The sequence below is a fragment of the Dasypus novemcinctus genome, chromosome 2, assembly GCF_030445035.2.
Source record: "Dasypus novemcinctus isolate mDasNov1 chromosome 2, mDasNov1.1.hap2, whole genome shotgun sequence".
In the NCBI taxonomy this organism is placed as follows: domain Eukaryota; kingdom Metazoa; phylum Chordata; class Mammalia; order Cingulata; family Dasypodidae; genus Dasypus; species Dasypus novemcinctus.
In genome coordinates, this window is record NC_080674.1 from 163,955,793 (window position 1) to 163,983,734 (window position 27,942).

The window sequence follows — 27,942 nt, forward strand, 5'->3', positions numbered from 1 at the left end:
TCCCGTTCATCCATCCCTCTCCGGTTTTCCTGTTGGGCTTTTATTTTATCCATACTTACTAGCACTTGCATTAGACTTTGCTCTGCAGTAAGCCCATTATATGCATTATCTCATTTAATGTCTACAATAGGCTTAAGAGGGCTCAATCTTGAAAGTAATAGTTCTTGTTCAATTTCAGTAGATGACCAGATCAGTTTTCCCAGGAACCTAGCCAGAGCTAATGGGCTGCCCTCATTTCAGATGATACTGTCTTAGTGAGCGGGATAAAGCCCCAGGAGTTCTCCCACCATCTGGTGGATCCACAATGTACAAGGTGATCAAAGAATCCTGGGATTGAAGCTGGGTTTGTGGGCTATAGCCCATTAGGGACAGCGTGCAGCTTTGATCAACAAGTGACTCAGGTAAAATAGGAGAAAAGGCTCCAATTTTGTGAGAATCCTCTAGGGAGCTGGAATGGTGGTAGAGAGGAAGAAGACTGAAAAATTTCCCCATATGTGGCCTCAGCCACTATATGTCATTCAACTGGTAATTATTGAGCACCTACTGCATGCCAGGTTGAGAAAGAAGTTTAGCTTCCTGTGGTTTGTCTGGAGAATGAGCTGATATCCGCATGCCCTGCCTGGGTTGCTTTAGCCCAAAGAGAGGGGTGTCTTTTTCTAATTTGTCTGTGCACCAGATGAATCCCTTTGCCTGGAAGAAGCACTGTTTTTCTAATTCCCAAAAAGGTGCAGTACCTGCTGGCAGAGGTCCCAGCAGGGGATGCTGTAGAGGACCAAAAAAAATTACAAACTTCCTGCTTGCTCAGAGTGCAAGTTCTAGAACGGAAGACCAAAATTGGTATCTGCTCTGAAGAAAAATCAGGCAAATGAAGATGACAGGGGTGCTAGTTCATATTTTAGATCAGCCAGTCAGAGAAGACCCCTCAGAGGCAGGACATTTGATCAGGTTCCTAAGAAGAGGGCAGAAAGGAGCCATGCAAATGTTTAGAGGAAGAGAGTTCTTGGCAAGGGCACAGCAAATTTGCAAAGATGGGGAGAGTAACAAGTTGGTGTGTTTGAGGAATACAGCAAGAAGACCAATTTGATTAGGAAGGAAGGAGAGCCAGCCAAAGGTAGAAATAGGGTAAAATCATGTAGGGGCTCATGGGCTGTGGTAAGGATTCTCACAGACTTTTCTAATGTGAAAGGAAACCATAGGCAAGTTTCCAGGATTTGCAAAATGATTGCTCCAAGGTACTGTGTATCCAGCATTGGGCTAGGTGGTGTGGAGGCAGGCATAAGAATTTTGAAACAATGTCTCTCTCTAGGAACTTCCACTTTGTCAAGGAGACAGTTTAGAAATTCAGATACATAAATACTGTGTATGGATAGCAAAGGACTAGGATCTAGGGATAAAGGAGGGACGTTAGGTGGGGGTAACAGCAAGTGCATAGACCCTGCAGCAGGAATATGCCTAGAGTGTTATAAGGAATAGCAAGTAGCTGCAGCAAAATGAGTGAGGGGAGAGTAAAGGGTGAGGGGGGAATCACACATGGCCTTGTGGTTCCTTGTAGAAAGCCAGGGGCAAATAGGAAGCCACCGGAGGCGTTTGAGCAGTGGGGTGATGCAATCTGACCTATGTTAAAACAGGATCATTCTGGCTGCCCCATTCCTTAATCTGAGTGTCATTTGTAAACAGAGATAAAACACACACCCACACCCACAAGATAACTGTGGACATTAAAAGAGATAATGCATGCACAGAGTAAGTATTCAATACAAGGCAAGTATCATGACAGAAATCTAAGCAAAGACGACACCTCCCTGAGAAGGAGTCTTGTAAGACTTGGTGGAGGAGGTGGCGGTTCAGCTGGACATGGAAGAATGAGCAAGATTTCCACCAACAAGGGTGGACCTTTCTGGGTGAAGGGACTGTCTGGGTGGAAGGAACTACAAGGTCAGCCGCTCATGAAGGAAAACCCTAAGTGAGCAACCCAGCTAGGAGAAGCACAGGGTATGGGGCAGAGAGGAGGAGAGAAGGCTTGAGCAAGAGAAGGCTTGACCTAACAGGTCAGCCCGAGAAGTGTGAACTCTACAGCGGAAGTGATGCGGCCCTTCAAGGTTTTGGAGCGGATGTCAGGATCCGAGCTGTGATTTCAGACAACTGCACCCCCACTGCTCAGTGTGGGGCTGGAAGAACTGCGAGGAGAGGATACTGGTCCAGGGCACGGGGGCTGGTGGCTGGGCGGTGGAAGAAGGAAAAGGATGCATGTGGGGGTGACAAGGGCAGGCAGGGAAGAGGGCGCCTCATCCCTCCGCGCCAAGGAAGAAGCAGTTAAGTGACAAGCACTAAACTCTCCGAGGAGGAAGAGGAGCCACAGGCTCGGAGGCACTCGGCAGCGTCCAGTCGGTCCGAGGTCTTCAGAGCCCTCGGCAGACGTACTCCGTAGTTGGGGGGAAATACGTGTTTAACGTGACAAATCCCAAACGTTAGGACTCATGTCTGTTCTCCTTTCATCCTGGTGCCTGGTACACTAGCTGGTACACATTAGGCGCTCGCTAATGGTTTGCTGAATGACTGAACGGGAGGCAGAAACGGAGTAGAGGATTCGGGCAAAGGCTCCCTGAGCTGAGCGCCTCAGGCGCACGTGGGCCTCGAGGACATTCCAACTCCAAGGACTCGTGTGAGAATAGGTGCAGCGGAGAGGACCCAGTCACTTCTCCGCGGGCTTGCAGGGACATCAGCCAGGCGGCGGACGGACACCCCACCACAGTTCACAGAGGGCGTTCGCACCTGGCGCCAGCGCCCTCCCGCGTTACAGGGCGCTGGGCGCCGCCTCACGGCTGGGAACACCGAGTCGCGGGAATCCGAGTAGGTCCGCAGGTCCTCAGGGCCGAGCCTGGGCAAAGGAGGAAGCGACAGCCCCGAGGGCTGAGGCGCTGAGTGTCCGACCGCGCTCGGCGCTGTCTGCATATCCCCGAGGTGCTCGCAATCTCTCGGCGGGAACCGAAGCCGAGGTTGCCAGGCGCGGCCCTGGGGCCCCCGGCGGCGAGGGCGCGAACACGCACAGCGCCCGCCCGCTCCCCCGCGGCTCCACTTAGCGCCCAACTCGCCAACTCCGGGACTTTCGCAAAGCTCCCGCGGGAGGGGGAGTCGCCGAGGAGCGGGTCACACCATCATGGCCCAAGAGGGGGGAGAGGTCTGGTCCGGAACCATCACCAACCTCAGGCGGACCGGCACACAGCGCAAGGAGGCCGACACTGGCAGCACAGGGTGCATGCAAAGTGCCGCGAGCGAGGGCGGTGCGCGGCGAGCAGCGCGGCCGGACCCCGAGGGTGGGTGGTGGCGATGTCCGCCTCCCCCCGCAGCGGCTGCGCGGTGGCGACGCCCGTCTCCCTGGCTGGCGAGCGGCGGAAGTGCCGCGGAGTTGGAGCGGGGCGGGCGCCGCGGCCGCTTCTCTTCGGCGAGCTGCTGCCGCCGCCGGGCGGAGCGGCGGACGCGCGGAGCTGGGGGCGGAGCGGCGGGGCCGGCCGGGCGCGGCGGGGCTGACCGGCCCCGATGAGGCGGAAAGAGAAGAGGGTTTTGCAGGCGGTGGCGCTGGTGCTGGCGGCCCTGGTTCTCCTGCCCAACCTGGGGCTCTGGGCGCTATACCGCGAGCGGCAGCCCGACGGCACCCCGGGAGGATCCCGGGCGGTGGTGGCCCCAGAGGCCCGACAGGTGAGTGCCCCAGTTGCCATGGAAACTCGCTAAGTCGGCTCCGGTTCCCCGAATTCACTTTTTGTCTGCGGTTCCTTCCTCCTCCTTCCCTCTCTGCCTCCTCAGAATCAGCGCCCCAGACTCTTCTGCTTTTTCCCATTTTACAGATGGGAAAATTGAGGCTCAGAGAAGGACAGGGATTAGTCGAAGGTCCCACGCCAATTGGAGACAGAGGTAGAACTAGAACCCAGGACTCCTGCTGCCCATCCGAAGCTCTGTCTCTTACCATCTTCCTTTCTGCCCCTGACTGGCATCTTTCACCTCTTCCAGCATCCCTCCATTTTTTGAGGCTCCTATCTGTATCCCTGTATCCCAGGATGACTCCTTCTGCTTACAGGAGTAGAAATGCCTGTCCCCCTACTTGGTGTTCAGGTCTTCTCTGCTTCCTCCTGCCTGCTGCTCCAGGTGTCCTTTACTCAGGTCTGCCCCTTTTGTGCTTTCTCACTTGCCCAAGGAGACACCTGGGCCCCCCTCACCACCACCCTCCCCACACCCTAGCCTTATTCTTTTCTGATTGTTCCGTGGAGGGAAAGCAAAGATCATGCTTTCCTTCAAGCTTCAGGTCCTTGGGGGAGGGGAAGAGTCCTGGTCCTGGGTGGACCTGCTGCCTTTGACTTGGGAGTCCAGAGGTGGAAGGACCCCCAAATTTTCAGAGGCTACTGGTGTTTTGTGCCCTGAGGATGAACACCACATACCTTCCCTGGCCCTTCTCAGAGTACTCATGACCCCTTGTGAATTTGTCTACTCTGATTAGGTGTGGTGTTTCTCGCAACCAAGACTGTGGTTGTAATTGTTTCCGCCTCCTCCGAACTCAGCCAATGTCTGTCTTTTGGTGTGTGCACTCATTTAAACCAGCAGCTCCCTGAGAGCAGACGTCATGATGTCACATCACTCCCACCCTCCCATCTCCTGGCTCAGGCCTGCCACGTGGTAGGTGTCAGTGAGCCTGTATATGGTGGAACTCTTTCATACAGGGGGACATTCCAGGTTGTCTTATAGGATTTCCCTGGTCCCAGGGGAAGTGGATAGTTTGTGCATTAGGGTTGAACTTGACTGATTGTTGACTGGCCTCAAGGGAAGAGGCTACTTTTTGAGGTTGATGGTTTTTCTTTCCTCTTCCCAATATCAGGCTGCTCTCTGTGCATCTTGAGCACAGGAGACTCTTTGCAAAAAGGCTGACCAGTTTGAGCAAAGCTTGTCACTCTGGAATTGTTGCCAATCATCCCAGAGGGCCTCTTTGCTCTTTCTAATAGATCTTACTGTTTGAAAACTAAGGACCCCAACTCCAGCAGTGAACTTAGACCTTTCTTAAATTTTGTATCCATATGGTTTTTTCTTTCATGACATCTCTTTATTTCTCTTTCCCCACCCTGTATCAGCATCAAGGTTAGGAGTCCAGAGTTCTAGCCCCAAGGCTACCATTAACTTGTTGAGTGTCCTTGATCACTTCCCTTCGCCCTCTCTGAGCCTCCCTTTCTCCATCTGTAAAATGAGGCTCTTGGTCCAGGCCCAGCATTCTGCAATACCATCAATGAATCAATGAGGAGTAGCATGGCCACTTCTCTTTTCTTTACCAAAACAAGTCCCTGTAGCATCCCCTAGTTGGGGGGCTCTATACTGTACACAGCCCCAAGTCAAGGGGGCATATCCTGTCCAAGTGCAAAAAATCCTTTGGAATAACTCTAGCCAGTTCTAAAATAGCTCCTGACATTCTGCCTCTGCCTGGAGAAAGCCCTCGTATTTCATGTGCTGTGGATGCCAGAGACGTCCTGATTTTCATTTTCTATAGACCCAGATGTGTAGAGAGAAGGTCAAGGTTAACTGCCAGTTTGGCCTGAGCTTTCAAAGTAAATTACTCACTTGTGCAAGAGGGGATTGATGGGGTAAGGCAGCCTTTTGGGCAGAGAGAGAGGAAAGCAACAGCTGGGCACTGCTCACCTGGTAAGCTCTAGTTCCTGTTCATTTTTTTCTCCCTGGAATAGCATGAAGAAGAGGAGAAAATAGTGCAGAGGCTTGGTGATGGTGATGGTGATGGTGGTGGGGGAGTGCCAGCTGATTATCCTTGCTTTAAAGAAAATCTCTTTGCTTCCTGGGAGCAGCAGAATGGAGCTGTTTCCCCAATGATAAGCTCTTCTAGGTGCTCCAGGATTCAGCATTCATCTGCTGCCTTACAGGAAGACCCTGCCAAATTTCCACACAGTCCCTTTTTGTTTCACTCTCCTGCAGATGCAAAGCCCTGGGATTGGCCCCATCCCTTGTTTAAATGTCAGCTGGCCTTGAGGGAAGAGGCTGACTTCCCTGAGCGATGGCGTTCCATCCCTCATCCCAGGGTTTTGGGATATCACATAACATACCCGGCTGCTGCTATCTGGTGAATCTGGCAGTTTGAGCATACAGAGCCTTCTTTGACAGGGCTGACCAGTTCTGAGCTCAGCCCGTCACTCTTGTAATTGTTGAAAATCATGCCAGAGCACCTCATTGATCTTCCTGGTAGAAAGATCTGCAGAGGCTCTGGAGGGAAGTCTGACAGGACTTGATCCAAATGAAAAATATGTTCCTTGTGGGTGGAGAGAAGTTTCTTCGAGGATGACGTGCCCACTGAGCAGTCCTCTAACTCCTTGATTTCTCCACTGGATTGAAGAATAGAGTTTCAAATTAAGAACGTTTATCATCTGCTAGAAGGTTAAGTCTGCATAACTATCATGCTAGTGCATTCTGGGTGTACCTCTGGAGTTGGGGAGGGCAGCTGATTTATAAAGGACACATAATGCTTCGAGAATTTCAGCAATCATCTGGTCAGACAGCTGGCTTCTCAGAAAGCTGCAAAACCAAGCAAGGAAAGTCAGTCTCAAAGACATCTTCACTTTGGTTTGGGAGTCCCTCTCACTCCTAGCCCCACTCTGCTTAACATCTTGTGTTAATTTTACAGTCTGTTTCATATTCCAGGCTTGAAAACTGGTCATTAAGTACTAATGGTAGGAAATGTAATGCAGTCCCTCCCCATTTCTGAGCCATAATATCTTGTGAGAAATGACTTCATTGGATAATAGCATCCATGGAATAGAATTGGTGGGATAATGGAATACCAATTACTTTAATTTTTAAGTATCAGGAGTTTTCTCATTGTGTCAGAGCTGAACTTTATCCTTAGCACATCTGGAAATCAGTATTCACCTCCTACCCCCACCCCTGTTTTTAGTCTTCCTGGTGGCAGAGCCTTGCCCGTCAGAAAATTAAGTATCAGAGCAATGTAGCCCTGGAATGATTTCTTTGCTTTTCCACAGAGGGGCTGGCAACTTTCAGATTGCTAATCACTATCTGTCTGCATGCCCAGGTGAAATCTGATGCCACAGGAGTCGGGCTGTTGATTTCCCAGCTCCCTATGTTCTTCTGAGGCTGGGCTTGCAGCTAGGATCAGAAGGCCTGGCTTCTATTCCACTCTGCTGTCCTAAACTTTCTATGTGACCTCAGGACATTGGTTTAAACTGTCTGGGCTTTGGGTCCCTCACCTGTGAATTAAAGGCTTAGATTCAGAAGGGGAAAGGAAAACACGGTTTCACTTCCCATGGCCATCGCTCTCCCACTCAGCCCAGACTTGGCTTCAGACTTTCTCAACACAGCTGCTTAAGTGGAACTAATGATATGTTGAAGCTCATTTGTCATGTAGGGAATAGATACTTTGTTAGGGCTTTTCCAGGTCTAACATCGGGTTCTGTAAGTTAGTATTTGGAAGCATGTATTAGGAGGGACTGGACAGTGGGAATGTATTTAAATAGGTTTCCATATTTAACTTGTGATGAGACCACAACTTCGGGAAGTGTTCCTGCTCTAAAGCTGTGGCCTAAGGATGCACAGCCTTTATGTGGGCTCCAGGGACACGAAAACAGATAATGTAATCAGGAATGGAAAAGCTAAGGCCATTTACAAGCTTGCTAATTGTACCATGTCCATAACCTGCTCTGACCCAGAGATGGCAGCAGGATCTTATCACTGGATGAAAAGCACCTCGAGGCAAACGTGGCAGCCAGAAGCATGTCCTGCAGCAGCTCCATTCTCCTGATGGTGCTTGCAGTAGGTTCTGTATTTTGCACATATCTGTCTTTCCACAACCCATGTATGTCAGAGCTGGCCAGGGAAGGACTGAAATCAGAGTCTTACTTCTCCAGAGAACCACCATGACAGTAAGGAAAGCCTATAAGTGCCTGTATGTGCATGAGTTTCCGTGACCATGGATAACATCATGCCTCCCCCTATCCAACCCCCTCCTTAGGTAGGTAGGGAAACCGAAACCCAGAAGAGGGGAAGTCGGCTAAACAAGTTCTCACAGGGAGAAATACCCTTATTTCCCTCATCAGTCAAGATTATAACCCTAAGTTTTGGAGGCCAGTATTTAATGAGACCAATTATCTGCTGGAATCTGGGCTTTTTTCATTGTTTTGTTTTCTTTTTGCAGATCCATCTTTGTAAATTTTCTTCTCTAAGTTTTATAGTTTTTGAGCAAGTAAAGTGACGCAGCAAAGGGAGCCAGCAGGGGAATAAACAAAGTGTTATAGAGGGATGGCAAATAATGATATGTAGGGAGTGGCACCACTACTGTGTCTCCATTTTTGCAGACATTACTCCTCTGAGCCTAAAGGCCCCCTTAGATTCTATATCAGTTGCAAATGATAATGAATTAAGCTATGTAAATGAATTGGAATGTATTGGCTCATGCAGTTGGCTTCAGGTGCAGTATGATCCAGAGGTTCATGGTACCATCAGGCCTCTGGGTCCCCTTTCTCTGCGTTCTCTCAATCTGACTTTCTTTGTTAGCTTTGTCCTAGGCAAAGCCCCTGTGGTAGCAAAAAATGGTTACAGCTCTTTCCGGCCTCATATATATACTCAGATCCTAGAGGAGCGTTTCCAAAGAAGAGAGGGGAAACATCTTTCCTATAGGCTCTAGCAGGGTTTCCTAAGGTCTTACTGGCCCAATTTGGGTCATATTGCTCCCTGCACCACTTACTCTTGCTCAGAGGATGTGCTATGCTGGTTGACTTAACCCACCCTGGAGCTAGGGTTGGGATCGGGTCACCCAAATCACAGGAAGAGCAATTTCCCAGAGGAAAATTGTGGTACTCTTGTGGGGAGGAGGGAAAATGAGATCTGGGGAGGAAACCAAGAAATGTCCACTCCAGAATCTTGCTGACACAGTGTCTCAGGCCCACCTGGGATCAGACTGTCCTCCACATAAAACCAATTAGCCATCCCAGACTCAGTAGAAAGAGCCCTGGGCTTGCGGTCTGGAGGTCTGTGTTCTCATCCCAACTCAGCGACCCCTTGGCCGAGCTGATTAACTGTGCAGGCCTCAGTTTCTTCCTGGGTAAAGCGTGGGTGCTGATGCTTGCCAGCATAAGCAGAGGGTGGAGATGAGGAGCCGTTGAAAGCTGTCTTTATTTCATCTTACCCATGAGTTCTGCTGCCGCCTTCCTTTCCCTGCACAGATGTCCTGAGAGCTGCCCCTGCCCTACCTCATTAAAAATCAATTCATTGAAAATTTCCCTGGAGCTGAAAAAGAACTTCTGTCTCTTCAGCTTTGGCTTTTTCCTGCCTGGCCCTCTTAGCTGGAGGAGGCGGAGTGTTCATACTTTCGAAGCTAGAGGAAGCTAAACAATTCTGCTTGCTGCGGTGGGTGGGTGTGTATTTATGAGTGTGTAGTTTTCTCTCCACACGGCTCTCTTATCTTTAAATGGTTCCTGTTTGCTGCCCTCTGCTGAGTGTAGATAGGAGATGGAAGGGGGAAAGCAGGCCCATTTTTTCCCCTTGCCTTTGGTTTTTGAGAGAAGTTTGAAATTCTGAAGTTTTTTCAGCTTTCGCAGACAGTGAAGGCCACAGAATTAAATGATGCTAATAAGAATAGTGTTGCTAATAATAATAGCAACCACCATATATTTAGCACTTATTCTTCCAGGCATTGGACTAATTAGTGCTTTGCATTACATTGCTCACAGTTGTGAGCAAGTAGGTATGAGTGAGTGAACCAAGGCTCACAGAGGTGCAGGTACTTACCTGGGAACACACAGCTTATAGTGGTAGAACTAGTTCTGAGTTGCTGACCCAGCACCTGAGATTTTTTTTTTAATATTGGCGCCCCCCGCCCCCTTTGCGGCTTTTGCGTCCTATCTGCTCTCTGTGTTCATTCGCTGTGCGTTCTTCTGTGTGTCTGTATTTATTTTTATTTATTCCCCCCCTTGCGGCTTGCTTGTTATTTTTGTTCTCTGTGTCCATTACTGTGCACTCTTTTGTGTTTTTTCTACTTGTCTCCCTTTTTGTTGTGTCACCTTCCGAGTTGGCTCTCTGTGGTGCTTGCAGGCCAGTGGCTCTCTGCGGCGTGCGTGCGGGCGAGCCTGCCTTCACAAGGAGGCCCCGGCACGCGAACCCAGGGCCTCCCATATGGTAGTCGGGAGCCCAACTGATTGACCCCCAGCCACTTCCTGCACCTGAGCTTTTAACGCTACCTCCTCTCGTTTCTGAGCTGACCAAAGGACCTGTCTGCCCCGCCTGCCCCTCCTTTGGGGGCTGCATTGGGATTCCAGATGTCTAAGCAGAGGGGAGGGACCATTAAGACAACCTTGTCAGCAGCCAAGGAAGAGCCATGAAATCAATTGGTAGTGGTTTGACCTTGAAGAGGTCCCGCCCCCTGCCAAGGCCCCGTGAACAAAGCAATCCCGTTCCTCTCACCTAGCCTGAGACTTCCTGCTGCTAAAGCACATTGTATGGGGCAGAAGGTAGGGCTCTGGCTTTGGAGCTGAATCTGGGTTCAAATCCCTAGTCTGGGGCAGGTCATTTGACCTCTAGATTCTTGGTCTGTAAAATGGGAATAACATTAACTATGTTGGGTGGTTGTTTTGAGGGTCTAATGAGTCCAGTTGGGTAAAGCACTGAGCACAGTGCTTGGTTTGAAAAAGTGCTCAGTAAACATGGTTATGCTGTTGCTTGTGAGAAGTACCTGATTTATAATAGGAGCTCATTTCTTCTTGGCTTCCATGTGGCCAAGACAGAGAGGGGTACATCTGGCATTCTGGTGTGGAAGGTGAGCAGTCCAAGGATAGGTGGTGTGCTAAAAGCACAGGGTTCATAAGAAGGGGAGGTTGGCCCGATGGGCCTGGTCTGTCTAATCTACGGTGGTGGTGGTGGCAGCAGGGGGGTGCTGTGCATGTGGAGGCTGCTCCTTACACCCCATTCCTGACACTTTGAAGCAATTATTGGGGGTACCTTCTTGCTTCCAACTTTAGGAGAAAACCCAAAATCTTTGCGTCTTTCTAGATTCAGCTCATAGCCGGCCACCTCCAGAGAGAGGTGGTCCCTCCAGCTCCCAAGGATTGCTCACCAGCCTTAGTCCCACTGAGCTTTTATTTGATCACCTGCCCACTTCCAGAAAGGCAAGGCCTTGCATTTCCTTCTGCTTCTTCCTCCCCACACCTTACAGTGTGTTCCAGTGTGCCTCTGGGCCTCTGTACACACTGTAATCCTTGTCTGTCACACCCTTCCTTCTTTTGCCACTGCTAAACCTGATTAACTCCTCCTGCTGGGGCAGTCTGGATTGTAATCTCTCTTCTGGGGGCCCAAAGGTCTTACAGAAATGCATCATGCAGGGTAGTAACTGCTTTTCCTTTGTGCAGACTGCCTGCTTTCTGAAAGCAGCAACAAATGTCTGCTTTGGTTGCTCTTATTTGCCCCAAATGTTTGCTGAATGACTGAGAGAGAGAGAGAGTGAATGACAGTGTGGTTGGCACTCTGTGACTGCTGGCTGAGTGCAGGGATGTTAGCTTTGAAGGATGGCTTTCCAACTTCAGGGTGCTCAAAATCCTTGGGAGTCTCTAAAAACTCAGACTCCAGGGCTCCACCCAAAGACGATGATAGGACAGGAATGGAATGGGCTAAGGAGCCACATCTTTAACAAATCCTATTGAGGGTCCAACAGTTAACTCTCTTCACTCTGCCCAGGTCCCCAAATTGTCAGCATGCACAGGGGACAGGTCTCTCTTCCCCTAGGGGCTTTCCACCTTCCCCAGAAGTTCTTTGGGACCTGCCTTTGAACTTGTTCTGCTCTTGGGATTTCCCGATTTGCCACTCCCAGGGGATCTCTGTGATGCCTCTTAATAGTGACACAGTATCAGATACAGGCAGGTCAGTCTCAGAGTCCCGTGTAGGCAATTCACTTAGAAATCCCTCTGCCTGGGCTGCCAGGATGTGCTGGGGCCCTATAACTCTCTTTTCCTTTGAAACCCATGGAGTCTCTGCCCTTCCAAGATAAGCAGTCTTCCTGCTGTGGGGGCAAGAGCGAGGCATCTATAAGGGCATAGGGGGTACAACTGAAGTACCAGGGAACTGCCATGGGAAGGGGCAGCATTTTGGAGACCCTGCAAACTTCCCCATTGAGCTGGAGAAGCAGAGGAGACAGGTGGGCCTGGGAGCCAGCCAACCTGGGAACCCCACCTAGGAACCAGCACTGACCTCTTCCGCCTCCTTTCCCTAAAATGAGCATAGTGACCACTACTACATAGTGGTGTGGTATTGATGAAATGATATTAGAGATGAAAAAATTGAGGTGCAGAGAGCTTCAGGGCCACATAGCTAGGAAGAGACGGGAACAGGATCCCAACCAGGAGCCTGACGCAAGTGGAGCCCTGGTGCTTCCTTCTGCTGCCTCCTCTACTCACTGGCCCAATGACCTTGCCAGGTCCACTCCCTGTCCTCGGGCATGTGAAGGGCCCCAACGAACCTGGCTGCCAAGTTTGTTGTTATTAGTTCTGGAAAGCTCTTCCTTTAGCTGAATGCCTGGAGACAGTGCCAGGGCAGGCTTAGAGCAGGTCTCCCGTAGGGTCAGGGAGCCTTGCTTGGCGGCCTCCCCCGGGCCCCGCTGACCAGGGCTGGGTGTTTTTTTGTAGTTCTTCGGGTACAAACATCAGCCTCTGGCTGCTACGCAGAGGACTGGCAGTGTCTTCTGGTTGAAGGGGGTTACTTAAAGGGAACAGGTTAGAAACATCTGGCATGGGTGTGTGTGTGAAAATGACTTCCTGCTGCTAAAGCACATTGTATGTTCTCAACTGAAAACTGTTATTTTTCTGTGTTTCCTCCTGAGTATTGATTAGAGTCAGCTGCTGACAGTTAAAATGTGTATGTGTGTCTATTGGAAAAATAGCCGGTTTCTGAATTTGACACCTAATTTTAGTGAATTGTTGGTGATTCTATTCTTGGGGCACCAGGGTCTATGGTTTGGATTCCTTTTTTTTTTTTTTTTTAAAGACTGGCTGAGTCTTTGTTTATTTTGTTTTTTGTTTTTTGTTTTTTGTTTTTTAAGATTTTATTTATTTATTTCTCTCCCCTCCCCCCTGCCGCGCCCCAGTTGTCTGTTCTCTATGTCCATTTGCTGCGTGTTCTTGTTTTTGTCTGCTTCTGTTGTTGTCAGTGGCATGGGAATCTGTGTTTCTTTTTGTTGCGTCATCTTGTTGTGTCAGCTCTCCATGTGTGCGGCGCCATTCCTGGGCAGGCTGCACTTTCTTTCGCGCTGGGCGGCTCTCCTTACGGGGTGCACTCCTTGCATGTGGGGCTCCCCTACCCAGGGACACCCCTGCGTGGCAAGGCACTCCTTGCATGCATCAGCACTGCATGTGGGCCAGCTCCACACCAGTCAAGGAGGCCCGGGGTTTGAACCGGGGACTTTCCATGTGGTAGATGGACACCCTAACCACTGGGCCAGGTCTGCTTCCTGGGATTCCTATTTTACTGATAATAAACCTCAATGGTTGTCTTCTTCAGTGGGCCTCTTTGATTAATTTATTTCACCATTATACAATTTTTTAAAAAACCGTACATGCTTGCTTTGACAGAGATTGCAAGCTGGTGGCCTGTGGGTCAGATGTAACCCACAGTTGGTTTGTGTGGCTCGCCCAGTGCTGGCCCATAGACAGTTGGGTACCTTTATTTTTGAATGCTAGTAAGTTGTCACTACTTAAACATTGGAACATTTTACATGAAAAAATTCTCATTTCTGGCTTTTTTGGAAAAATCAGGTCTGGTAACTGGGCCCGGGTTCCAATTTCCCAAGAAGTGGCTGAATCTGGATAGCAGCTGCCAGCTCTAGACAGGCCCAGCTTTCTGCTTGGCCACAGTTCCTGCTGTACTTTTGGTCTCAAACCCGCTTCACTCTTCCATGTAGCTGGCATGGCCCCAATAGACATTTGGTTTTGTGAGTCCTCCTCTATAATCTACAAGCTTCCATAGCCTTCTTTTTCTCATGGGGCTTATGCTCCCTCCTTTACAGATGCAGAAACTGAGGCTTGGGGTTTTGTGACATGCCTAGTCACAGCAAATAAATTGAGGTTAGTCCTTCTGACTCTAAGCCTAATGCACTTTCTAGAAGAAGAAGGGGAAAAAGATGGTTTCTTGGAAATATAATTATGTAACTCTCAGGCCCTCAAACAAATTCAAGTTTATTCCTTGATATTTGCTTTATCTTAGTTCAAGAAACCATTTGCCTTGCTTCTCTCTGTCTGTTGGTTTTCTGAGTTTGAGGTCTACCTTGTCTGATAAAGCTTGTTCCAGCTGTGCCAAGGGTTGCTATAGGTTTGTCAGCAACTATGGGAGCACAGGGTCTGCTTTGTTTTCTGCTCACTGCTGCCTGACATGGCAGGAAACCCCAGAATGTGTGCTACTGTTATTGGGGGAGTGGCAGGATTCTGTGAAATGAGAGCAAAGGCAGCTTTTCCAGGAGAAACAGCACATGCTGCATTCCTTTGTCTGAGAGGGCCCCAAAGACATCCAGAGGCATTTTTGGAAAAGAGCAAGCCTGTGTGAGGGGAGTTTGGGGCCAACATGAGCTAACCGACAGCCACCTGTGTCTGAGTAAGGACACTTTGCCAGGGCAGGAGTGGCTGCAGCTCTGCCCTCCACTTGGGAACACTCCCATAGAGTTTGAAGACGGGTATGGAGCTCAGCAGTGGGGGCAGGCCCATGTGGCTGTCAGTCCTGGACTGAGAGTTAGTCCTTTCTTTAAATCCTGGCCCCACAGAAATGACAGATGCAAATTCATTTGTTAAGCTCACTGTGTGCCATGCACTGTGCCCCATCTCATTTCATTAGCGCAGTAACCCCAGGGGGTAGATATTCTTACAATCCTCATTTTGCACATGAGGAAACTGAGGCTCACGAAGTTTAAGTAACTACCCAGGTCTGCACAGGAAATAAGTGGTAGGACCTAATCTCAGAGCTCTGACTTTAAGCAGGTGCTCTTAGCAGTGATGCTAAACTGACCCTTGTGGGCAAATCATTTAACCTCTCTTGGACTCCGTTCTACCCCCACCCCCCTGCTGTAAAGTGGAAATAATACCTTCCTGGTATGAAGCTGAATACAGCTAAGATGAACTTGTCAGTTTTCAGACCTTAACTCTTCCTGCTACGCCTCCCCTTGGGTATATATATGTCAGGGACTTTATCTTCCCTGCTGCAGTGGGGCATCTCCACTAGCCTCCTGGTAGACAGGGCTCCCCAGGGGGAGGATCAGCTCACTGAGGCTGGAGTGGTCTCCCCCCTCCCATGTGGCAGCTCCCCCTGTCAGCCTGGGTTCCCTCTTGGTGCTGCTCTCCTCTCTCCCCTGGCAGCCGAGAGGTAGCTGAGGGTGCCCCATAGCCAAAGGCCTGCCAGGGAACAATGGGGCATATTAAGAAGGCTGCCAGGTGCCAAGCTAGAGTTATTAAAGGCATATTTGATTAGTTTTAGCTCTAATTGTCAGGCTTCTGCTCTCTCCCTTTTTCCTCTCTCTCTGCAGCAGTTAAAGGGTATGCAAAGCCTGGTGTGGAGTTCCTCCCTCTGTCAGGCTCATTTTGACTTTGGGTCTAAGTATGCCTCTTTCACCCTTCTTCTGTTCTCAACTCTTTCTTCTCTCTGTGTACATGTCTGTTTCTCTACCCCTGCATCCCAACTGCCATCCGAGAAAATATGGGAGAAGAAAGTGAAGAAGCTGTGAGCCTACCGCTATGGAATCCATAATTCCAAGGGACTGGATCTTTCGTTTTGTCCAGTCTGTTCAATCTCATCCCTGCCAAATGGTCCACCATATTTGGCCTTAACGCCCCCAGTGAGGGGAACTCCCTTTCTTTAGCTCAGCAGAGTCCTGGGAAATCTGCTATGCTTCAAGGTGAATTTCTTGAGTGCCCTCTACCCCATCTTTTCAGTCTCCTCCAGATGTTTCCTTTTTCAAGAAGTCTTCCTTCATCTTTCCAGTTAGAATTAATCTCTGTATCTTGTAAATGTTGATAGCATTTAATTTGTACAGCTTTTGTGGCATGCATGTTAGAGTGCTGTGTTTTGCCATTTCCCTGGGCAGAGGGAAGAAATGCGAAGGAGCCTCTCCAACGGGACAGCCTGCTAGGTGGGTTTCCAGCTGGAGAGAAGGGATCCCAGAGAGCAGCCATATGAGTCCAGACTTCCTCCTGTCTCTCGAAGCTCCATTACCAAACTTGGCCATGTGTTTTATGCATTCTTTTAGTCCACAGAATATTTTAGATTTTGTGTTCATATGGTTTCTCTTTCAACTACTGAACTCTATAGTTGTACAAAAGCAGCTATAGACAATATATAAACGAATGACTGTGCTGTGTTCCAATAAAACTTTATTTGCAGAAACCGACAGCAGGCTGGATTTGCAGGCCATAGTTTATCTTGTTCCACCACTCTTCCTGGTGGAGGAGTACTGGGTTGTGAGACAGGAGCCTGAGCTCTCAGGAGGGAGCCAACATGCATTGCTGTGTGACCTTGGGCAAGTCCCTGTCCTGGCAGTGCCCCAGTTTCCTCATGTGTGAGCTGTGTTAATTGCGGAGATAAGCTCTAAGGGTACTTCCAGGTCTCCACACTCAGCAAGGCCCTGAGTTCTCCACTGGGGCTGACACACCATTGACTCCACCTCTGAAACAGATTCCAAATCCACCCATTCCCCTCCATCTTTTTCCTAACCCATTATGTCTCACCTGGACTTACCCCACAGCCTCCTGGCTGTTCTCACTTCTACCCAGAAGTCACAGTCCATTCCATACACAGAAAAGAATGCACATTTACAAATGTAGATCAGGTATTTCTGTCCCTTCCCTAAAAGTATGTGGTGGCTTTCCACGGCTGCACTTAAAATACAGTGCAAACTCTGGCCTCGCCTGGCCCCTGCTTAACTTTCCAAACTCATTCCACTTTTCCCTCAGTCATCACAGTCTGGCCACACTCACCTTCTTATACATCAAACGTGTTCCTACCTCAGGACCTTTGCTCATACTGTTTTTTCTGCCTGGAATACTCACAGATTGTTGCATGGCTGGCTTCTCCTTATCTTGTAGGTCTTAGTTCCACTGTCATCTCCTCTGAGAGGCTTTCTCTGAACCTGCCATCTGAAATACCTCTCCCATAGTCATTCTGCACCATGTCTTACTGTTGGCTTATCTTCACCATGCTTTAGCAGTGTCTGGAATTATCATGCTTATTTAGATACTTGTTAATTTCTCTGCCCCACTTGACAGTAAGAACCATGAGGGCAGGGGCCTTGTCTGTCTTGTTAGCAACTGTGTCTGCAGTGCTTGGACATAGTACTTGCTTAGTAAGTATTTGTTGAATGAATGTAGGTCCCCTTCCAGATTGGACTCTGGCTAATCCAGACTATTTCTTGCCATCTGTGTGTTTCATTTGGACACTGTTCTGTCCTTCATGATGGATTGCATGCTTCTCCCTAAGAGGTTACATTCTAATTGTGTGTGAAGTGATATCAGAAAACCTTAAAGTATTAGCAACAGCTAAGGAGCTGTTGGTTAGAGCTTTGAAAAGGAACTTACACATGGTTACTCCCAGAACCAGGATTGGCATGGGTGTGAGAGTGATTTCAGGAGTACTAGGAAAATTTAGATGATCATTCTTTCTTCCACTATACCCCACCTCCCATTCTCTTGGAATGGAATGTGTGAGTGTATGTATTTATATACATATATACATACACATACATACATATATACAGATAGATACACATACCCTTTCAAGCATAGAACAAAATGTTTTTTCATTCTTTTTATTTAAATCAAAAAACATGTACAAATAGTACTACAAAGGCTTATAATAAAAACGCCCTGTCAAGTCCCTCTCTCCAGAGACAACTACTTTCACGTTTTTAGCTGTTACTAAGTGTATGTTGATCCTGCTCTTTCTAGATTGATCAACATAAAATATGATCTCATGACTTACCTAAGGAAGTTGAGGCTCTAACCCTTATACTCCTGCACTGCTTTTTCTTGCCCACCCTCCCTCATACACACACCTTTCTTCATCCTCTACCCTTCTAGTGTAGTTATTATGGTTTTGGTTTAACTCAAGTTATTCAGTGTCTTTATTAATCTGATCATTTAAATAATTGTGTATAGCTGTATGCTGATTAAATTTACTTTCTTATACTACTTTTAGTTTTTCCTGTAGTTAATAATTGCCTTCACTTTCCACTTTCTTAGTTTTCTATTTTACATCACTAATGCTTTCCCCAAACTCACCAGCAGAGCTCAGACTCTTAGTACAAACACAGTGGAATCTATCAATGCCAAGTCTTTTTCCTGCCTGGAGACACCACCTGGAACTTGGGGCCTCCTTCTCTGCTTTGAGGCTGGTTGTTCCCTAGATCTCCCACACAGCTGGGGTTCTGTTACTGCCATCCTGGGATTTCTTGTCTCCTATGTTGTATCACCTGTTTCTTGCATCCTGTGTTATGCTCCTTTTTGCTTTACTCGCTCATTTTGGGGGAGCCCATCTCCAGGAACTTTCTGGAAAGGGTTAACTGGGTATAAATTTTTTCAGATTGTGCCTGTCTGAAAATGTTTTCATGTCACCCTGACATGTTATTGAGTTTAGCTGAGTGTAGAATTCTGAGTTAGAAATGTTTTTCTCTCAAATTTCAAGGCATCATTATGTTGTCTTCTACCTCTGGATATAACTTTTGAGAAGTTGATGCCACTTTGATGCCCAGGCCTTTCTATGTGATCTTTTTGAATTTGTTTGCTTTTTACCCACTGGATATTTCTCAGATTTGTTCTTTAGCCTTGGTATTCTGAAACTTCATGAAAATGGACTTGGTTTATTAATTCCTTGTGCTGGGTACTTTGTGAGCCCTTTCAAACAAGAAGTGCATGTCTTTTGTGGTTTTTTGGACAATTTTTTAAATTCTTTTTTTTTTTTTCTAATTCTTGTTTTCTATTTTCTCAGTTTTTTCTTTCTGGAATTCCTATTAACCAAATACTGTCTCTCCTTGATTGATCCTCTAATTTTTTACTTTAAATTTTTCTATCTCAGAATTTATTTTTCAGAGGTTCTTAATGTTAGAGTTTGATATTGAAGTTTGATGCTGTTCTTAAGCTGGAGCCCCAGGGAGAGAGAGAGCATGGTTTGCCTGCTAGTGTGTAGCTGACCTTGTGGAGAGAGGCAAAGTCTAGAGAGCCTCAAAGACTACAGCTGACCTTGTGGAGAAAACAGAGTAGCTGAGCCCAGAGGAACCCAGGAAGCCTGAACCCTCACAGATGTCTACAGCTATCTTGCTCCAATGCATGAAAATAGACTTTGATGAGGGAAGGAACTTATGCTTTATGGCCTGGTATCTGTAAGCTCCTACCCCAAATAAATGCCCTTTATAAAAAATAAAAAATAAAAATAATTTATTTTTCTTTCTGGAAGAATTTTTCAACTTTTATCTCCTAGCCTCTTTGTAGATTTCTAAAAATCTATTACAGATTTTATTTCCAATCTTAATTTCCAGACTCTGTTTTTCATAGTATATTCTTGTTTAATGGCTAAAGCATTGCTCATGTTTCTCTGAGAATATGAGTACCTATTTAAGCTGTCTTCTTTCCCTTTGTTGTCCCTGTTTTTCTCTGATTTATTTATTTTTTTATTTTTTTAAGGTTTATTTTATTTATTTGTCCCCTCTTCTCCTCCCGCCCCCTGGTTACTGCTCTCTGTGTCCATTTGCTGTGTGTTTTTGTGCATCTGCTTGCATTGTCCAGTGGAACTGGGAAACTGCATCTCTTTTTTGTTGCATCATCTTGATGCGTCAGCCTGCCGTGTGCGTGGAGCCACTCCTGGGTGGGCTGCGCTTTTTTGTGAGGGGTGACTCTCCTTGTAGGGCATACTCCTTGTGTGGGAGGCACCCCTGTGTGAGGGTACCCCTGCGTGTCACAGCACTCCTTGCACACGGCAGCACAGCGCGTGGGCCAGCTTACCACATGGGTCAGGAGGCCCTGGGGATCGAACCCTGGGCCCTCCTTTTGGTAGACGGACACTCTATCAGTTGAGCCACATCTGCTTCCCTTCTCTGATTTATTGAGCCTCTGCCTTTCAGGTTGAAGGCTTTGCTCAGACATCTGGCAATCCTGGCTGTCAGTTGTGTTTGAGACTGAGGCCTGGCCTGCCCTGCCAGACTCTTCTACTCCCCTGCAATATAGGTGCTCTCTAAACCTCAAGATAAACTCCTTGCACTTGTCTGGAAGTTTACTTCTGAGGGAATCAAAAAACCGAGAGACGTTTCCAGAGACTCAAAATCCCATATCCTGCCAGGATCAGTGAGGGTAATAAAGATCCCTTCACAGGGTTCTTTTGAAGATTAAATAACTTAATACATGTAAAACACTTAAGACAGTGTCCAGTATATAGTGAGCACTCAAAAAATGTGAACTATTATTATTTATAAACTGGGATAATGACAGTACCTCCCTATGGGGTTACTGTGGAGATGAAGTGACTTAATATGTGTGAACAGTGGCTTACACATAGTAAGTGCTTATTAAGTATTGATTACCTCCTCCTTATCATCATCAGTGCTTCACCGGGTCCTTCCAACTCCACACATTTGTTCAGTCTTCCAACGAGTATTTATTGGTGCCCAGTCTTCACTGTCCTGAGTGCCAGAGGCACAATGGTGAGTAAAGCAGGCGTGGTCCTTGCCTTCACTGTGCCTTTATTTCTGGGGGAAAACAAAGAGCAGACTTTAAATAAATAATGAATGACCTTGGGGTAAGTGCCACCAAGAACAGGATCCCAAGAGAGCAACTGACAGAGGGGGTCAGCTCGGAATCTTTCATGAGAAGCAGTCCCTGCCCCCAGGCCACAAGGTTTGGTTGGCAGTATCTCTGGGTGAGGATTCATTTAGTGCTGCCCTTCCAGAAAAGCTTTAGCGCCTGCATTAAGCAGTGTTTTAATTTCCTTGGTTCTAAAGCAGAGACCATACAGTGAGTTGGCTTAAACATCAGAAATTTATTGGCTCCTGGTTTTGAGTCTAGGAGAAGTCCAAAATCAAGGCATCATCAAGACAGTGCTTTCTCCTGGAAGACTGGCATTCTGGGGCTGGCTGCCGGCAGTCCTTGGTCCTTGGTTTTTCTGTCACATGCTGGCCTCTCCTGGCTTCTCTGTGTTCTCTTGACATTCGGCTTCTGGCTGCTCCCTTTGACTTTCTCCCCCTCTGTGGCCTTCTCTATAAGGCCTTTAGTAATAGGACTGAGACCCATCCTGATTCAGCTGGGCCGCACCTTACCTGAAGTGACCTCATCAAAAGGTCCTATTTATCAGAGTTCACACCCACGGGAGTGGATTAAGTTCTAAGAACGTGTTCTTCTGGTGTAGTAGCTCCAAGCCACCACAGGTGGCTTCTCTGGGATGATGTTTTCCCCTTGGGACTCAGTGTGGACCCCTGCTTCCTTCTGTACGGGGGGGCAGGTGTGTGCCGGCCCTGGGGTTTAGTGTCCCCCCAGTCCAGCAGGGTCTCTTTAAGAAGAGGGGCTGCTTGCTAATGACACAGTTTCTCCCCAGGACCAAATCTCCCATTAAATGGATAAATGAACTATTTTCCATTTTCTCATCAGATTCCTTTATGTGTATATTTGAGTATATCTGTGTATATATTTGGAGGAGGTAGATAAAACACTCTTTACAAAGACAGGGATAATTGTCTTAACCTCTCCAAGCTATTTCTACTCCTTTATAATTCATGGAAAAATCTTCTTTTCCTTGGAGCATTTACATATTACCCTACACATATGTGTTCTTCAAGTAAAATCACTATCCTTATTAAGAGATCAACTTTTTTTTTCCTTAACCCTGCCATTAGCCTTGAATACCAATGAGTAAACACACGGCACACACTGCCTTTTACTTAACTGTCTTGTCTCTTTTTGTTCTGGGTTCCAGCTACATTGATTTCAGCAATTGATTTTTGTTCTGGGTCCTAACTAAATTGATTTGATTACTATGTGATAGGCACAAAAAACAGCCCCTGCCTCCAAAGAGCACCTGGTGTAAAAGGTGGATAGAGATAGGGTCGTAGGAAGGGAGCACACATGGCAGAGCATAATTGGTACTGCAGGAGGGAGTCAGTCAAGTGCTGTGAGTGCCATGAGGAGGCGATCACGCTGAGTGAGGTCAGGGAGGACTTCTGAAAGGAGGCGATTTTTTGGGTGGTCCTGAGGAAGGTTAGGAATTTGGCAGGTGTGCCTACTGGGATAGGGGCCTCTCAGGTGGCAGAAATGAGTAAGCCAGAGTCACTGAAACTTCAGATGTCTGTTAGGTGGGGGCTGCCTCATGGGGCTCTGATTGCTAGGCTGGGGAGGCCAGACGTGAGGAGGCAGGGGGAGCCAAGATGGTTTCTGAGCAGAGGATGACCTCATCAGAGGTATGCTTCAGAAAGGCTATTATGGCAATGCAGGGGACATTGAAGGCAGGAGACCAGGTTGGAGGCTCTTGCAGTTGAGAGAGAATGAGTCATTCGTTCATTCTCTGTGACCTGCTGTGATCCAGATGCCATGCTGGGCAATGATGCCACCAAGATGCATGACTTGCAGCCTCTAAGTGTAAGCCTACTGTTGTAGGCTGTTTTTGCCAGGCATGGTGTTAAGCACTTTATATACCTTGCCCTTCTTTTTTTTTTTTAAGATTTATTTTTCATTTATTTCTCTCCCCTTCTCCGCCTGCCCCCCCAGTTGTCTGCTCTCTCTGTCCATTTGCTGTGTGTTCCTTGTCCGCTTGTATTCTTGTCAGTGGCATCCAGAATCTGTGTCTCTTTTTGTTGCATCATCTTGTTGTGTCAGCTCTCCGTGTGTGCGGCACCACTCCTGGGCAGGCTCACTTTCTTTTGCACTGGGCAGCTCTCCTTATGGGGCGCACTCCTTGTGTGTGGGGCTCCCCTACATGGGGTACACCCCTGCGTGGCAGGGCACTCCTTGCGTGCATCAGCACTGCACATGGGCCAGCTCCACACGGGTCAAGGAGGCCCGGGGTTTGAACCGGGGACCTTCCATGTGGTAGGTGGACGCCCTATCTTTTGGGCCAAATCCGCTTCCCTACATTGCCATTCTTAATCCTCACAGCAACCCAATGCCATATGCACTACAATTCTCCCCATTTATAGATGAGGGCACTAAGCACCAGGGAGATGAAGCTTTCCCCGAGGGAGCTGTGATTGGCCTGCAGGGCCCTAAGCCGTCATCAGTAAGGACCTTGGTTCCACACACCAAACAAGTCAATCAATACAGCTAATCTCTCTGTGGTAGCTGTAGGTACAGGGTTATACGTGAGCCCCCAGGAGAGCCAACTAACCCAGAGGCAGGGGTGGTGGATGGGCATGGGACAGGGTGGGCAGAGCAGCAAAGGGTTCCTGAAGGAGGGAATCCTGACATAAGTCTCCCAAAGTGAGTGGAACGGTTGAGTCAGGCAGGGAAAGAAAGTGGGGGAAGTGAAGGGATTCCAGGTAGAGGCCACAGCACAGTCAAAAGCCCAGAGTGGAGCACACAGCATGGGATGTGAAGGGTCTTCCAAGTTCAGTGTTGCTGGACCCTAAAGAGTAAAGCCAGAAGTAAGGAATGGAGAGGCTGGAACACAGGGGCCTGGGACCATGAACTGGACTCGGTTTTGTGGTTCCTGTGGAGCACTGAAGTTGTCAAGGAGAAAAGGTGTGTGAGCAGATTTGCTTTCTAGATGGGTCCTGGAGATCAAGAGTTGAAAGAGACCTGCTGTCAACCACATCAGATGTTTGTCCCAAGGCCAGGTGAGGCAGAGGAGCTCCCACGATGGCGTCTTGAGGCCAGGCCCCTTCCACAGCGGGGACCTGACCCAGAGGGCTCGGCCTGCTGTTTAGCAAGAGCTTGGGTCTGTAGTTCTACTTCATTCAACACGTCACCTATTCAGCAGATTTAGACTGAAAGCTGACTGTGCCCCAGGCCGGCCGTCTGCTGAGCACGTGACACTCCAGGAGGAAAGGGCATAGTCTGTGCCCTTGAGGACCAGCTGGGCCACAGACAGATAATTCCAGGACGGTGGGCTGTGTGCTGTCAGTAAGTGAGCATGGGGCCCAAGAGCATGCAGGAGGACACCTAACCTTCGAGCTGGCTTCCCTGCTGCCACCTCTCTCCATCACCCCTCCCACCTCACCCCCTGACTTAGGGGGCCACAGGTTTTCCCGGCTTTGAACCCCACCTCTCCCCTTATTAGCCATATGACTTTGGGAAAGTTACTTCATCTCTGTGTTTCCTTATTTTCTCTGTTTTAAAATAGATACGATTATGGTACCTACCTTGTAGGGTAGCTGTCAGGATTAAATGAGTTCACATACACAAAGCACTTGAAATAAGTACCTGGCAAAGTAAGTGGTACATAGAAGCTGTTGTTTTTTTACAGGTTCAGAACTAAACTCTCTGTATCATGTACAGGCTAGGATTCAGAATTTTTCAGTCAAGGTCCAGTCTGGAGAGAGAAACCACACAGTAATGTAAACAGGGAAAGTTAAAGAACTGCTAGCTGTAACAAGGGATTGGAGTAATGAGGGATTGGCTAGTAAGAGGTAAAGAGAACTCTAAAGAATACAGGAATAGCAGATATAAGGAGCAGCCACCACCCTGAGGCTGAGTCCTTGACTTTTGTTGGAGGGAGCACCGCTATGCTTACTGAAGGGCAGAGAAGTCGCCGTGGTGCCACACTGGTGGAACTTGCTGGCAGTTCTGCCCTTTAAGGTGCCCAGGAAAGCTGCTCACAGCGTGGGGTCTCACTGAAAGCATCCCATTACAAAACCTCCAGGGAGTGGGTGCTGAGGGGAGCTGCTGGTCACTGTACACTGCAGAAGCCAGGCACTGGGGGAGCTGCCCATGCTGCAGGAGCTGGTGCTGAGAAGCCACCCCTGCAGCCTGCCTGGCCAGCACCACGGAACCAGGAAGGAAAAGCCCTTCCCTCCTGCAGTGTCCCTCCAGCACCTTCTACTGACCACTCTTAACATATTAGCTGGCAAGGAAAAAAGTGTTTAAAGGGCCCAGATACATTTTTGCTGATAAGGCAGTGAAGGTGAATTTGAAGCTAAGAGGCAATAAAATGTAGCTGGCACAAGAATCTTTCTGCTTTAGGAATGGCGCTGTAGTGCGTATGTTGTACCATGTAACAGCCCCAGTGGGGTCAGCAGTAGCACCTCATAATCAAACACACTTAACTTTTCTGTGGCAGAAATCACACTAAGTGGATAAATACAGACTATAAATAGCCTCAAGTCCATTCAGGTCAGGTTTTGTTACTAAATAAGTTCTGAAAGAAAAAAAAATAACTTTGTTTTAGAGCTTTTTGGATTTTGGAATTGTGGATAAGGAATCGTTGACCATATTGTTATCATTATCCTTCACATAACAGTAGAGTGATCTTTAGGAAATGTAAATTATGCCACTTGTTCGCTTTGGAACCCATCAGTGCTTCCCATTGTTCTGTAATAGGATAAAGGCTTAAATTCCACTCCAGGCAGCTCACCTCCCTGCAGCTGCCTAGCCCCACCTCTGCATCCAGCTACACTGACCTCCAGCAAGCCAGTCATCCTGCAACAGAGCCTTTTTACATGTTGTTCTCACTGCACAGGAGTCTTCTTCCCAAACCCATTCCCCCAAGCATGTGTATGCAAGCTTGCATGCATGCATGCGTGTGCACACGCGCGCGCACACACACACAGTTTGCCTAGCTAACACTGCCTCACTTCACCCTTCAGATCTCAGCTCATGTGTCCCTAACTTAGGGGAACTTTTTCTGGCCCTTCCTCACCCTCACCCCTCACCCCCTCAATTTCAGGTTTTTTCCCTTTAGAGCAAATTCTTAGCTTGTAAGTTTTTAAAAAACTTTTATTGAAATATATCATTCATACATTAACATACTTAAACAATAAGTGTATAGAGAAAGTTGTGAAGTTACAAAACAAACTTGTGTAACATCATACAGAGAGCCTATACATCATCCCACCACCAATACCTTGCATTGTTGTGAGACATTTGTTACAAATTATAAAAGAATATCATCAAAATCTTACTGTTAACTATAGTCAGTATCTTACATTTGGTGTATTTTCCCCCCAGCCTACCCTATTATTATTTTTTAAAATTTATTTTTATTACAGACTTGTGAACTTACAAAACAATCATGCACATGTGTAGAATTCTCACACCGCATCCCTTCATCAACATACCACATAGGGCTGGAATATTTGTTATAGATTATGAGGTAATATCAACAAACTGTTTACCAACCATGGTCCATAGTGTACATTTGGCATACTTTTTCCATACTCCCCCATTTGTGACACAGTACATCTTTGGCAAAGATGCACGAATATTGCAATATTGCTGTTAACTACAGTCCATAGGTCGCTGCAGTTGTATTTTTCCCATGCTCCTCCACATTCCCACCACCCTGCAGTAGTGACATACATTTGTTCTAGATCACAGAAGGACACTCTTACATCTATATCAGCAACCACAGTTCTCATCCACCTCTGGGTTTACTGTGTTGTTCAGTCCCTAGATTATTCTTTAGCTTTCTTTCAGTTGACATTTACATCCCTACACCACCCTTTCCAGCCACAATCCCATTTATACACCAGCTGCTATTTACTATAATATGTTACTATGAACTCTGTGCATTTCTACACTTTTACAGTAAAGTTAATTAAAACTTTGACACACATTAAGCATCAGTAGTCCTTCTCAGCCCTCTCCTAATAACCTATACTCTAGGTTTTAACTCCATGCATTTATTCTTCCCTTTTAATTCATATTAGTGAGACCATACAATATTTGTCCTTTTGTGTCTGGCTTATTTCTGTTAGCATAAAATCTTCAAGATTCATCCATGTTATCATATGTGTCCCAATTTCATTTCTTCTTACTGTAACATAGTGTTCTGTAGTATGTATATACCACATTTTACTTATCCATTCATTGATTGATGGATTCTTGAGTTGTTTCCATCTTTTGACAGTTGTGAAAATACCGCTATGGACATCGGTGTGCAGATGTCTGTTTGTGTCACAGTATTCAGTTCTTCTGGACATATTATTCCTAGTAGAGGAGTTGCTGGATCTTATGGCAGTTCTATATTTAGCTTCCTGAGGAACCGCCAAACTGTTTTCCACTGAGGCTGTACCATTTTGTATTTCTGCCAGCAGTGAAGGAGTGTTCCTGTTTCTCCATATCCTCTCCAGCACTTGCTGCTTTCTGTTTTTTAAGTAATGGCCAATCTCTGTGGTGTGAGATGATAGCTAATTATTTTTTTGATTTGTATTCCCCTAAAAGCTAGTGATATGGAATATTTTTTCATGTGCTTTTTGGCCATTTGTATTTCCTCTTTGGAGAAATGTCTATTTAAATCTTTTGCCCATTTTTAAATTGGACTGCTTTTGTCGTTGAGTTGTATGATCTCTTTATATAGAATGGAAATCAAATGCTTATTAGATATGTGATTTCCAAATATTTTCTTCCATTAAGTGGGCTGCCTTTTTATCTTCTTGATAAACTCCCTTGAATCACAAAAGTGTTTAAGTATGAGGAAGTCCATTTATCCATGTTTTCTTTTGTGACTCATGCTTTTGGTGTAAGGTTTAAGAATCCACCACCTACCAGCAGGTCTTGAAGATGTTTTCCTACATTTTCTTCCTGGAGCTTTATGGTTGTACCTTCTATATTTAGGTCTTTGAACCATTTTGAGTTAATTTTTATGTGAGGTGGGAGATAAGGGTCCTTTTTCTTTGTTTTCGATATGGATATCCAGTTCTTCCAGCACCATTTGTTACATAGACTGTTCTGTCTGAGCTCAGGGGGTTTGATGGGTTTGTCTAAAATCACTTGACCATAGCTGTGAGGGTCTGTTTCTGAACCA

The 27,942-nt window shown here is 47.2% G+C and overlaps 1 protein-coding gene across 1 annotated transcript in view; it reads left to right on the plus strand.

The window, feature by feature from the left end:
• The first annotated feature begins 3,402 nt into the window (after nt 1–3,402).
• Nucleotides 3,403–27,942, plus strand: part of GALNT10 (polypeptide N-acetylgalactosaminyltransferase 10) — a 238,344-nt gene continuing 213,804 nt past the window's right edge. Inside the window, exon 1 of the mRNA XM_004482601.5 lies at nt 3,403–3,696. Coding sequence (XP_004482658.1) covers nt 3,538–3,696 — 159 coding nt within the window. The 5' untranslated portion in view covers nt 3,403–3,537. The remainder of the gene's footprint in view (nt 3,697–27,942) is intronic.